The sequence below is a fragment of the Cryptomeria japonica genome, unplaced genomic scaffold, assembly GCF_030272615.1.
Source record: "Cryptomeria japonica unplaced genomic scaffold, Sugi_1.0 HiC_scaffold_201, whole genome shotgun sequence".
Lineage (NCBI taxonomy): Eukaryota > Viridiplantae > Streptophyta > Pinopsida > Cupressales > Cupressaceae > Cryptomeria > Cryptomeria japonica.
Window position 1 is genome coordinate 2,708 of NW_026729023.1, and position 11,490 is coordinate 14,197.

The 11,490-nt window shown below is 33.4% G+C and overlaps 3 protein-coding genes across 3 annotated transcripts; all 3 read left to right on the top strand.

The window, feature by feature from the left end:
* Positions 1 to 4,758: 4,758 nt before the first annotated feature.
* Positions 4,759 to 5,370, top strand: LOC131868255 (UDP-glycosyltransferase 85A2-like). Its single transcript, XM_059215600.1, has one exon. The coding sequence runs from the start codon at positions 4,759 to 4,761 to the stop codon at positions 5,368 to 5,370; it is 612 nt and encodes a 203-aa protein (XP_059071583.1).
* On the top strand, positions 5,367 to 6,257 carry LOC131868256 (UDP-glycosyltransferase 74E1-like). The gene has a single exon (XM_059215601.1). The coding sequence runs from the start codon at positions 5,367 to 5,369 to the stop codon at positions 6,255 to 6,257; it is 891 nt and encodes a 296-aa protein (XP_059071584.1).
* A 3,054-nt stretch (positions 6,258 to 9,311) lies between these two features.
* On the top strand, positions 9,312 to 11,034 carry LOC131868276 (UDP-glycosyltransferase 74E1-like). The gene is made up of 2 exons (XM_059215624.1): positions 9,312 to 9,858; positions 9,959 to 11,034. The coding sequence occupies exon 2, from the start codon at positions 10,000 to 10,002 to the stop codon at positions 10,870 to 10,872; it is 873 nt and encodes a 290-aa protein (XP_059071607.1). The 5' UTR covers positions 9,312 to 9,858; positions 9,959 to 9,999; the 3' UTR covers positions 10,873 to 11,034.
* Positions 11,035 to 11,490: the final 456 nt, after the last annotated feature.

An 11,490-nucleotide genomic window follows, 5' to 3' on the forward strand; every position in this document is an offset into this window, starting at 1 on the left:
TTGTTTAGGCCGTTATATTATTGATGGTCAATGTAGATAAAGTCCTTTCTATTTCTAAGTATTGGATGAAAATTTCATGAAACTGCCCATTCAATGACAATACTTAAAGGATTTTCTTTCTTGGTGTAATATGATCTTAAAGTGTGTACTACTCTTGTCCCTTTATGTTCTTCTATTTAATAATGATTATTTTATGATTATCATGAAGTGTTTTGTTTCCTTCAAATCTTATTTTGACTTTATGTTGTGTGGTCTTACTCCTATTCCATGTTTATTTGTTTTGTTGTATCCCTGATTTATAAATCAAAATATATAATTTAACTTATTAATCTTCCCATATGAGTTATGCACCTCTAACTAAAACCAATATTTTTAATTAAGAAATAAGGCCAATATTTTTGTGAAGTAAAGGGGGGAAGGACCCCAACCCATACAATTCAACACTTAAATAACCATTCAACCAAAAAATAGGCTTGGAGAGCAAGCCCCATAATAAAAGAGTTTTAACCAAATAACCATGAGAAAATATAAGCGTACTAGTCTAAAGAGCAAGAGCCAAACCAAAATAAAGCAGCAGAGGATCTAGAACTAAGAACAACTAAAGAAAATATAGGAGCACTAAACAAAATAGCCCCAACCATCTAAAATATCTTTACATCCTCCTCCTAAAAGAGAAAGTTGCAGTTATTTTGTGCCTTTGACCTTCCAACATCATTTAAGCCTATCATTTCTTTCTCTTCTAAATTCTCTTAGAAATAGTCACAACTTGCATAACACAATTTTGCATAAGGAATTGACATATCTTTATCAAGTCTTGTATATTGCCCTCTAACTTCCATATCCAGTTCCTATTTATTTCACACCCCAGACAATTCTGAGGTGTCTCCAAGTTCTCAACTCTCACACTAAGGTCTTCCATCTCCTTAGTGATCCTTTGCCAAACATGTTGCTCCTTAGGTTCTCCTTCAACATCCAGGGCCTCATCTTCAACGTAATCCTTAATGTTGTTCAGTCCTTGATCATTATGAGCATTAGATGAGCTTGAGGAAGTAATTGAGAGGGACATTTGTGGTATAAATGAAGTTTATTAAGGTTGCATAGAAGGCGTTAAAAGGGTGTAAAACCATGGTAAAGGTTGCTAGCTGCTACCATTGTGCTCGATGTTGGAATGTAGAATCTAGTATGTTGGGCATCTAAATTGTTTAGATTGAGGGAAATGCACTTAACATGTGTAATGCCAAACCCATGCCTCTCCATATGAGATATTGTGCTATTTAAGATGAATATTAAATCCACACATGGAGAGGAAAATTTGAAGGTTTCACATTGGGGTAGCATTTTGGGTCCATAATATTAGAGCATAGTCCCAAACATGTAAGACGAGTTTGAAGATTGTAAATGTTTGGCGATATTTATTGAATGAAGTAGAAGAAAAGGTGTGATGATAAAAGCATATAAAAGGAAACACTTTGCCAAAATAGTGCTAGTAATAGAAGAAACATTCTAGTTGTTGGAGGTCATTTTATAGGTTTTGATTATTGTTCCAAATAATAGCTACTTAAGTCATTTTATAATTTGATTAAACATGAATTCTAGAGGACTTTTATAAGGGAATGTTAAAGAAACTATTAAAATTAGAGGTGAATTGGAAGGTTCAAATTTAATCCAATTTAATTTCCTAGCATTTCATGATCCATTCCTCAATCTCAGAGGGTGAAAAAGGAGTGTAGAGGTATTGTTTAATCATATAATTTATAAATTTATTCTCCAAATTTTTAGAGAAATTATTGGGAGTAAAAATATTGTTATTCATGGAAAAGATGGTTTGTAAGAATTGCTTTTTGTGTTAATTGGGTTTTGAAAGAGTGTAGTATTTCCTTTAATGCTACGTTCAAAGGGGAAGAATTTATAGAGATTTCAATGGAAGGTCATTTGAATTTGATACCTACTCTTTTCTTTTAATTATGAGTACACATATCAAATGTTCTTTGTATTCTTGGAGCCATTTATGTTTTGAAGATTCACATCCTTGTGCTATTGAGGAGCCAAATAAGACATTAAATGAATAGAGTGTAACTAGATATGATTGGAGGTTGGAGAAAATGGAGGCACGTGACTTTTTATAATCCCAAGATAGCTTCTCACTTGGGGGTGATTCATGCACAAGAAACACATTATTTTCTCATTTGTGTCCCTAAACAAAAGAGGGGGCTTGACAATATTTTTGTCCCTTGAAAGAACAAGGTGGTTTAGGCTTTTCTTGTGGGTTCACTTGGTGTATTCATGTTTGGTTGGTGTTTTGTACATCAAAGGAGAGAGTGTTTTGACAACACTAGAGGAGAGATTTGATGCACTCAAAGGAGATGTAGGTTCTTGGAGGAGAGTTGTTATCTCATGTGCAACACTAGAGGAGGCATTAGACAAACTTGGAGAAGATGTGCAATTTCTGGGGAAAGGTGTCTCATTGTGTAAGGAAGTTGGTCACTTAATCCTCTCTCATCTTGTGTAGATGGTTGTAGGTTATACATTCAGGAGATGCACTGATGAGGTCAGTTTGATGTTTCCTAGGTGAATGACGAGGATTGGTGAAGCTGCTTCATCAAAGTCTCTATAAGGGTCGCTATGATCAACCCATGCAATGTCGCATCCTTTATTTGGATTAATATTATAAGTGGGGGAATGTCGGAGAATATTACATTATTCTTGGTTTGATTAAAATTAATATAATTGGGTTAGTTAGTTTTTTGGAAGTTATTCCCATAGGTAGTTTTCATAGGAAAAAATAAGGCTATAGAAAGCCATGACAATGTAACAAATTATTATCTAAAAACAATTGGTACATTGTTTCTATGTTTTATAATTTTTGTAATAATGGCTTTTATCAAATTTCTCTACCATTTTTAACAATATCTCCTTAATTTATCTTCTCTATATATAATATAGGGTATACATTATTCCATATTAGTATGTTTTAAATATACTAAAGAAATTAAGGCAATCTTAAAAAAAGTTTGAATTATTCAATTATTATTAAATCTATGTATTATTTTATAATTGACCCAGTAATTATCTGATTATTATACATTCTATGTATTATTTGATGATTCACTTAGCATCCTTTATTGAGTTCAAGTTATTCTCTACTAAAAGACCTTTATAATAATGTTTAGTGAAATGTTTAATAATAAAATCAATATATTCTAGGTATGTGAGTCAACTAAAGTTGACTAAGATTGAAATTAAAAATGATTTGTATAAAAATTAAAATATATAAATACACTTTTAACTTCAATTGATGTGATGCTGTGATAGAATACTCATATCTAAGATCTAAAATTACATTCTAGATTAGAGAGAAGATATAAATTATAGTTAAATTATGTGTTTAGGATACATTGTGTCAACAATCTTATTAATAGATACAACCATATACATATTTGTTCATGATTTTAATATAAGAATAATAACTATTTTCAAGAACTTACAAATCTTATTTGTATAATGATATATAAAGAAAGAAAAAAAGGCATGACACTAGGAGCATCATTGGGCTTTCTATATAAGGATTGTTTTTTAAGACTTCCTTCAATAGCAGTTAAGTCTAAGTTAATACTGACAATGAAATTGATGTGATGTGATAATCTATGTTGTTGAGCTAGCTATTGAACTTTATTAAAGCTTGATGCAAATTGATGAGGGATTGTGTTAGATAAGTTATTTAGTGTTATTTTGATGATTAGTGTCAATTGTTGATTGTTGATGGATGATTATTATTGATTGCTAATGTTAATTATAAATCACAATTGATGACTAATTCATGCAAAAAGATGAATGTGTTTTTTGCCCTTTTGATGTTTTGTTATTCCATTATGTGATGATGCACAAGTGTTTTAGGATGACATCTTTATACACATCTCTCTCTCTCTCTCTGTATATATATATATATATATATATATATATATATATATATATATATATATATATATATATATATATCAAAATTTTGATACCCATGTTGATAGATAATAAACATATCTAAAAATAGCTAGCCTTGATTATTTGAAATTTAGAAACATAAAAGATGTGATTATGTCTACAATCATAAGTTAATAAAAATTAGATTAAGTATATTTTAAATAAAAGAAACAAAATATTCAATTGAATCTCAAATCAATAAATGTATCAAAATAACTAGAATAAATTAAATAACTAAAGATAAAACTATATACATTTATCTGTGATATTATATTAGTATAAAATTCTCAAATCTTTCTGTCTTTTGCATTCAAATATTCCGATTGCCATATCTATAGAAACTTGGAAAACACGTCGAATTTATTGTGCAACATTAAAGATTGGCTAGGCTATGCCCTTTAACAGTACATAGAGGCAAAGTTTAAGAAAACTAATATATAGCTGAACTCGGTGGGGCCGCTGCAGCTGGTTATCACAATGTTCAAACGTTATTGCAGAGAGTGTTTTATGGCGGATGTGATAATGCGTAACGCAATGTTCACTATGTCTTTAAGGAAGAGTCGAAAAACTAGACAGTGCGATCGAACTATACGATATTAACTAAGAGGCAAAAGTTTTCAGGCATGGGTCCTCCTCAAAAATGATGTTTCATCCATTATATTTTTTATAATGAAGATTTTCTATCATTCACAAAGTTATTTTACTTAACCATTATATTTTGGCTTGTTTGCTGAGAAGAATAATAGATCTGTGTCGCTCTAGAGAGGGCTACAGAGCTAAGCTATGGCTCCCCACGCTCTTCTCATTCCTCTTCCTGCACAGGGTCACGTTAACCCCATGATGCAGCTCGCCTGGAAGCTTGTCTCTCATGGATTCTTCGTCACTTTCCTCAACTCCGACAGCAATCATAACCGCATACTCACAGCCAACACTCCAAATTCCTTCTTTGATAACATCCGAATGATATCCGTTCCCGTTGAAATCCCGCCTATTGATACTCTGAAAGGCATTAATGAAAATGGAATTGAGGCGTTGGCAAAGGACATGGGGCCTTCTGTAATTGATAGAGTCATTAAGGAAATAAACGCCAGGGAAGAAGAAAACAAGGTCACCTGTATAATTGCAGACGTCTGGATGTGCTTTGGCTTGCAACCAGTAGCCACGCTCCATAAACTTCCCCTCGCCGCTTTTCACACTTCTCCTGTTTCACTCTTCGCCATGCGCTACTTAGTGCCCATCTGGTCTCGCTTGGCATCCTTCATTCTAATGGTAACATATAATCATACTCTTCCAATCGATTTTAGTTTTTATTCGATGATGCAAATGACATTTCAAAACATCTTTCATCTTTGTGGGTTTTATGTGAAGGAATTGCAAAGGAAGATTAAAAAATGAAATATCTTCCCTGCATGCCGGCGCTGCATTCTGGAGATCTTCCGTGGTTGTGGGCAGGCGAATACATGTTTCGGAAAGGGATTCGCATGGGAGAAGAAATCAAGGCCATCAAATGGGTCCTCTTCAATTCTTTCTTAGAGATTGAAGCTCCAGTAGTGGAAACGTTGTCGAAAGAAGTGGGCGTTTATCCAATAGGTCCTCTAATTCCTCCTGAGTTTCTCCATAGCAGGACAAGCACGAATGTCCTTCCAAGCTTCTGGAAGAATGACACAGATTGCTTACAGTGGTTAGATAAACAGTGTGCACACTCTGTGATTTACATATCTTTTGGAACTTTGGCAGGTCTGAGCGAAAAGCAATTGGAAGAGCTTGCTCTGGGAGTGGAGGCCACACGGAGACCATTTTTGTGGGTTGTGCGCTCCGATCTAATGAAAGGAAGCAAAGTTATTTTACCTGCTGGTTTCTTGGAGCGCGTGAGAGATAGAGGTTGCTTAGTTTCGTGGGTGCCACAGTTAGAGGTGTTATCTCATCCTTCCATAGCCTGTTTTGTGACTCACTGTGGATGGAACTCTGTACAGGAAAGCATCACCATGGGCGTGCCCATGCTTTGTTGGCCTCATTTTTCAGACCAATTTCTTAACCGCACGTATGTTGTGGACGTGTGGAAATTGGGTCTATCATTCAATGCGAATAGCCAAGGAATTATAGAGCAGGGGGAATTTGTGAAAAGTGTAGAGATTTTGCTGGAATCGGAACAAGGCCTGGAGATCAGAGAGGAAGCGAAAAAATTGAAGATAATTGCTAGGGATGCAGTCAAGGACGGGGGATCCTCATCGAATAACTTTAATCTATTTGTCACTGCCATGAAGCGACAACCGAATGAATGACTTGCTTTGTTTCATTTCTTTCGTTATCCTGCAGAAAGGGATCTGTTTTGTTTCATTGCGTCTTGTGTCCTACTTTCCACATAGGTTATGTCATCCATGCTGTTACAAAATGTTCTTTCTTGTTCAGCAACCTGTTGTAAAATCAAAACAATGTTGTGTTAAACGGTATTTTGCTAAAAATAGACCTTGACCATGGTTTCATTTTGCTGAACTCTTCATGTAGATAGTGAAGGGTGTATTAATTACTAATATAAATGTGTTTTTTAAAAATTTTTTGGTGGATTGAGTTTTGTATAGGTCCATTAATATATAAAATAAAATTATAATTCAATAAAATTATAATTCAATGATAAGATATGGAGAAATTTTAATTTTTTGTTTTATTTGGTAATTAGATTTTTTTATTTTTATAATTAAAACTAATAAATTAAATAGATTTTAATGTTGAAAGCATCATCCTACAAGATGTAGTAATATTAGGTTCATAAAATTAAAATGTAATAAATCATTCATATATTATAAAATAAAAAATATAGTAATTATGAACACACATATATCAAATGTTGTTTGTATTCTTGGAGTCATTTATGTTTTTGAAGATTCACATGTTTGTTTTATTTTAGAGTCAAATAAGATATCAAATGAATAAAGAATAACAAGATATCATTGGAGGATGGCGAAAATAAAGGAAGGAGATTTGTTATCATGTCGAGCTTACTTCTCACTTAGTGGTGATCCATGCATGAGAAGCACATCCTTTTCTCATTTGTGTCCCTAAAGAAAAGTGGGGATTGCATTATTTTTATCCTTTCAAGGACCAAGGGGGTTAGATTTTCTTGTGGGTTCACTTGGCATATTCACATTTGGTTGGTGTTTTGTACATTGGAGAAGGTATTGTTTCCACAACATTAGAGGAGGGATTCGACATAATTGAAGGAGATGTAGACTCTTAAAGGAGAGTTGTTTTATCATTGGTAGCACTAGAGGAGACATTAGACACACTTGGAAGAGATGTGAACTTTTGGAGGAAAGGTGACTCATTGTGCAAGAAGGTTGGAAACACTTAATATTCTCTCATGTTGTGCAAATGGTTGCAAGTTCTACAATAAAAAAGATTTCAATCAATGAGATTAGTTTGGTATTTTTTGGGTGAGCAAGGAGGATAGGTTAAGGTGCTTGGTCAAAGTCTCCAGAAGGGTTGTTGTGATCAACCCATAGAATGTTTTATCCTTTGTTGAGATTAATGTGAGGGGGAGGGGGGGAGGGGGGAGATGCAGGAGAATATTACGTATTCTTGGTTGGCTTAAATAATTAATAAAATTAGGTTGGTTAGTTTTTGAGAATTTATTCCTATAGGTAGTTTTTATAGGAAAAACCAAGGCTTTAAAAAGCCGTTACAATGTAACAAATTATTATCTAAAAAAAATTGATGCATTATTTCTATCTTTTACAATTTTGTTAATAATTTCTCGATTTGATTATCAAGTTGTGCTCTACCATCTTTTAAAAATATCTCTTCAATTTATCTATGGTTCTAAATTATACTCAATTTATCTTCTCTAGACTATTATACAATTTATGTATCACTATCATTTTATGATTGATACAATATATTTAATTGAATTCAAGTTATTCTCTACCAAAAGATCTACATAATAAATTTTAGTTAGTGTTTAGTGAAATGTTTTTAAAAAAAGTCAATATATTCAAGGTATATAAGTCAACTAAAGTGGACTAAGATTGAAATTAAAAAAGATTTGAAATTGAATTGAAATATATCAATATAATTTAAAATTTAATTGATGTAATGCTATGATAGAATGCTCATATTTAAGATCTAAAATTAGATTCTAGATTAGAGAGAAGAAATAAATTAAATCATAGCTAAATTATGTGTTTGGGATACATTGTGTAACAATTCTTATTTATAGGTACAACCTATCCATTTTTAATTTTATTTATTTTTAACACCATAATCATTATTTTCAAACATTCACAGCTTCTATTTATGCAACAATATATAAAGAAAGAAAGAAAAAAGTGGCAATAAGGAACAACATTGGGATTTCTATATAAGGTTTGTTTAAGACTTACTTGCACGTTGGTTGAGTCTTGAAACTAAGTTAACAATGATAAAAAGTTATAGAGTGGCAGTGAAATTGATGTGAAATTGATATGATGTGATAATGTATGTTGTTGAGCTAGCCATTGAATCTATATTAATGCTTGATGCAAATTGATGAAAAGTTGTGTTAGAAAAATTATTTAGTTTTATCTTTGATGATTGTTGATGGATGATTATTATTGATCACTAATGTTAATTATAAATCAAAAGTGATGGCTAATCCATGCAAAAAAGAGAAGTGTTCTTTGTCCTTTTGATGTTTTGTTATTCTCTTATGTGATGATGCACAAGTGTCTTAGGATGACATCTTTACTTACACAACTCTATATATATAAATTCAAAATTTCGATACCTATATTGATAAATAATGATCATATCTAAAAATTGTTAACCTTGATTATTTAAAATTTAGAAACTTAAAAGATGTGATTATGCCTACAATCCTACAAAAAAATAATCACAATTTATTAAAAATTAGACTAAATATATTTTAAATAAAAAATGACAAAATATTAAAATAAATCTCGAATCAATAGATATATCAAAATAACTAAAATAAATTAAATAAACATAAAACTATATATATCCACTTTTCTACTCTGATATTTTATCACAACTATCATTCTACGGTGAACCATAAAATTATTTCTTATTTATCTGTCCTTTTTCATTAAAATATTCCGATTGCCATATCTATACATAGCAAAGGATATAGTAACTTGGAAAGCACCTCGAATTTATTCTATTGCAACATCAAATAGTGGGTTTGGCTATTCCCTTTAACAATACCAAGAGGCAAAGTTTTAAAAAACAAGTTTTCAGGCACATGGGTCCCTTCTCAAAATGATGTTTAATCCATTATATTTTTTATAATGAAGATTTTCTGTCATCCACAAAAAAAACTTTTAAGTTATCCATTCTGTTTTGGCTTCTTTGCTGAGAAGAATAATAGATTTGTGTCGGTCTGGAGAGGGATACAGAACTAAGCTATGGCTCCCCACGCTCTTCTCATTCCTCTTCCTGCACAGGGTCACGTTAATCCCATGATGCAGCTCGCCTGGAAGCTCGTCTCCCATGGATTCCTCCTCACTTTCCTCAACTCCGACACCAATCATAACCGCATACTCACAGCCAACACTCCAAATTCCTTCATTCATGATAACATCCGAATGATATCCGTTCCCGTTGAAATCCCCCTAATGGATACTCCGGAAGGAATTGAAAATGGAATTGAGTTGTTGGCAAAGGACATGGGGCCTTCTGTAATTGATAGAGTCATTCAGGAAATAAACGCCAGGGAAGAAGAAAACAAGGTCACCTGTATAATTGCAGACGTCTGGATGTGCTTTGGCTTACAGGCGGTAGCCACGCTCCATGAACTTCCCCTCGCCGCTTTTCACACAGCTCTTGTTTCACTCTTCGCCATTCGCTACTTTAGTGCCCATCTGCTCTAGCTTGGCATCCTTCATTCTGATGGTAACATAAAATCATACTCTTTCAATCGATTTTAGCATTTATTTTTATGATGGAAACGACATTTAAAAACCTCTTTCATCTTTGTGGGTTTTATGTGAAGGAATTCCAAAGGAAAATAAAAAAACAAAATATCTCCCCTCCATGCCGGCGCTGCATTCTGGAGATCTTCCGTGGTTGTGGGCAGGCGAATACATGTTCCGGAAAGGGATTCGCATGGGAGAAGAAATCAAGCCCATCAAATGGGTCCTCTTCAATTCTTTCTTAGAGATTGAAGCTCCAGTTGTCGAAACGTTGTCTAAAGAAGTGGGCGTTTATCCAATAGGTCCTCTAATTCCTCCCGAGTTTCTCCATAGCAGGACGACCACGAAGGTTCTTCCAAGCTTCTGGAAAAATGATACAGGATGCTTACAGTGGCTACATAAACAGTGTGCAGACTCTGTGATCTACATATCTTTTGGAAGTTTGGCAGTTCTGAGTGAAAAACAATTGGAAGAGCTCGCTCTGGGAGTAGAGGCCACACGGAGACCATTTCTGTGGGTTGTGCGCTCCGATCTAATGAAAGGAAGCCAAGCTGTTTTACCTGCTGGTTTCTTGGATCGAGTGAGAGATAGAGGTTGCATAGTTTCGTGGGCGCCACAGTTAGAGGTGTTATCTCATCCTTCCATAGCCTGTTTTGTGACTCACTGTGGATGGAACTCTGTGCAGGAAAGCATCACCATGGGCGTGCCCATGCTTTGTTGGCCTTATTTTGCAGACCAGTTTCTTAACCGCACGTATGTTGTGGATGTGTGGAAATTGGGTCTGCCATTGAATGCGAATAGCCAAGGAATGATAGAGCAGGAAGAGTTTGTAAAAGGCGTAGAGATTTTGCTGGAATCGGAACAAGGCCTTGAAATAAGAGAGGGAGCTAGAAAATTGAAGATTATTGCTAGGGATGCAGTCAAGGACGGGGGATCCTCATCGAATAATTTTAATCTATTCGTTACCGCCATGAAGCGACAACTGAATGAATGATTTTCTTTTTGGAGCCATTATTTTGTTTCACTTCTTTTGTTATCCCGGAGAAAGGGATATGTTTTGTTTCATTTTGTCTCGTGTCCTACTTCCACATAAGGTATGTCATCCATGCTGTCACAAAACGTTCTTTCTCGTTTGGCAACTTGTGGTAAAATCAAAACAATATTGTGTTAACAGCTATTTTGCTAAAAATAGACCTTAACCATGTTTTAATTTTGCTAAACTCTTCATGTAGATAGTGAAGGGTGTATTAATTGATAATACAAATGTGTTTTTGGTTTTATTGGATTGAGTTTTGTATATGGACATTGATGATATAAAATAAAATGTTAATTCAATGATAAGGTTCGAAATTTTTTAAAAATTTGTTTTACTCATTACTTAGATTTTTTATTTAATTAATAGTAATAAATTAAATTTTTAATTTTTAATATTGAAGGTATTATTTTACAAGGTGTAGCAATATTAAATTCATAAAATTATAATGTAATAAACTATTCATATATTGTAAAATAAAAAAATATAGTAACTATATTTAAAAGTGATGTAAATGGACTCCTAAAACTCAGGCGCTGATCACCAACTAAATTTTTAGGAGGAGATTCTTTTAATTGT

Coding starts and splice junctions, on each gene's coding strand:
- LOC131868256 (XM_059215601.1), top strand. CDS start 5,367: ATGAAATATCTTCCCTGCATGCCGGCGCTGCATTCTGGAGATCTTCCG.
- LOC131868255 (XM_059215600.1), top strand. CDS start 4,759: ATGGCTCCCCACGCTCTTCTCATTCCTCTTCCTGCACAGGGTCACGTT.
- LOC131868276 (XM_059215624.1), top strand. CDS start 10,000: ATGCCGGCGCTGCATTCTGGAGATCTTCCGTGGTTGTGGGCAGGCGAA.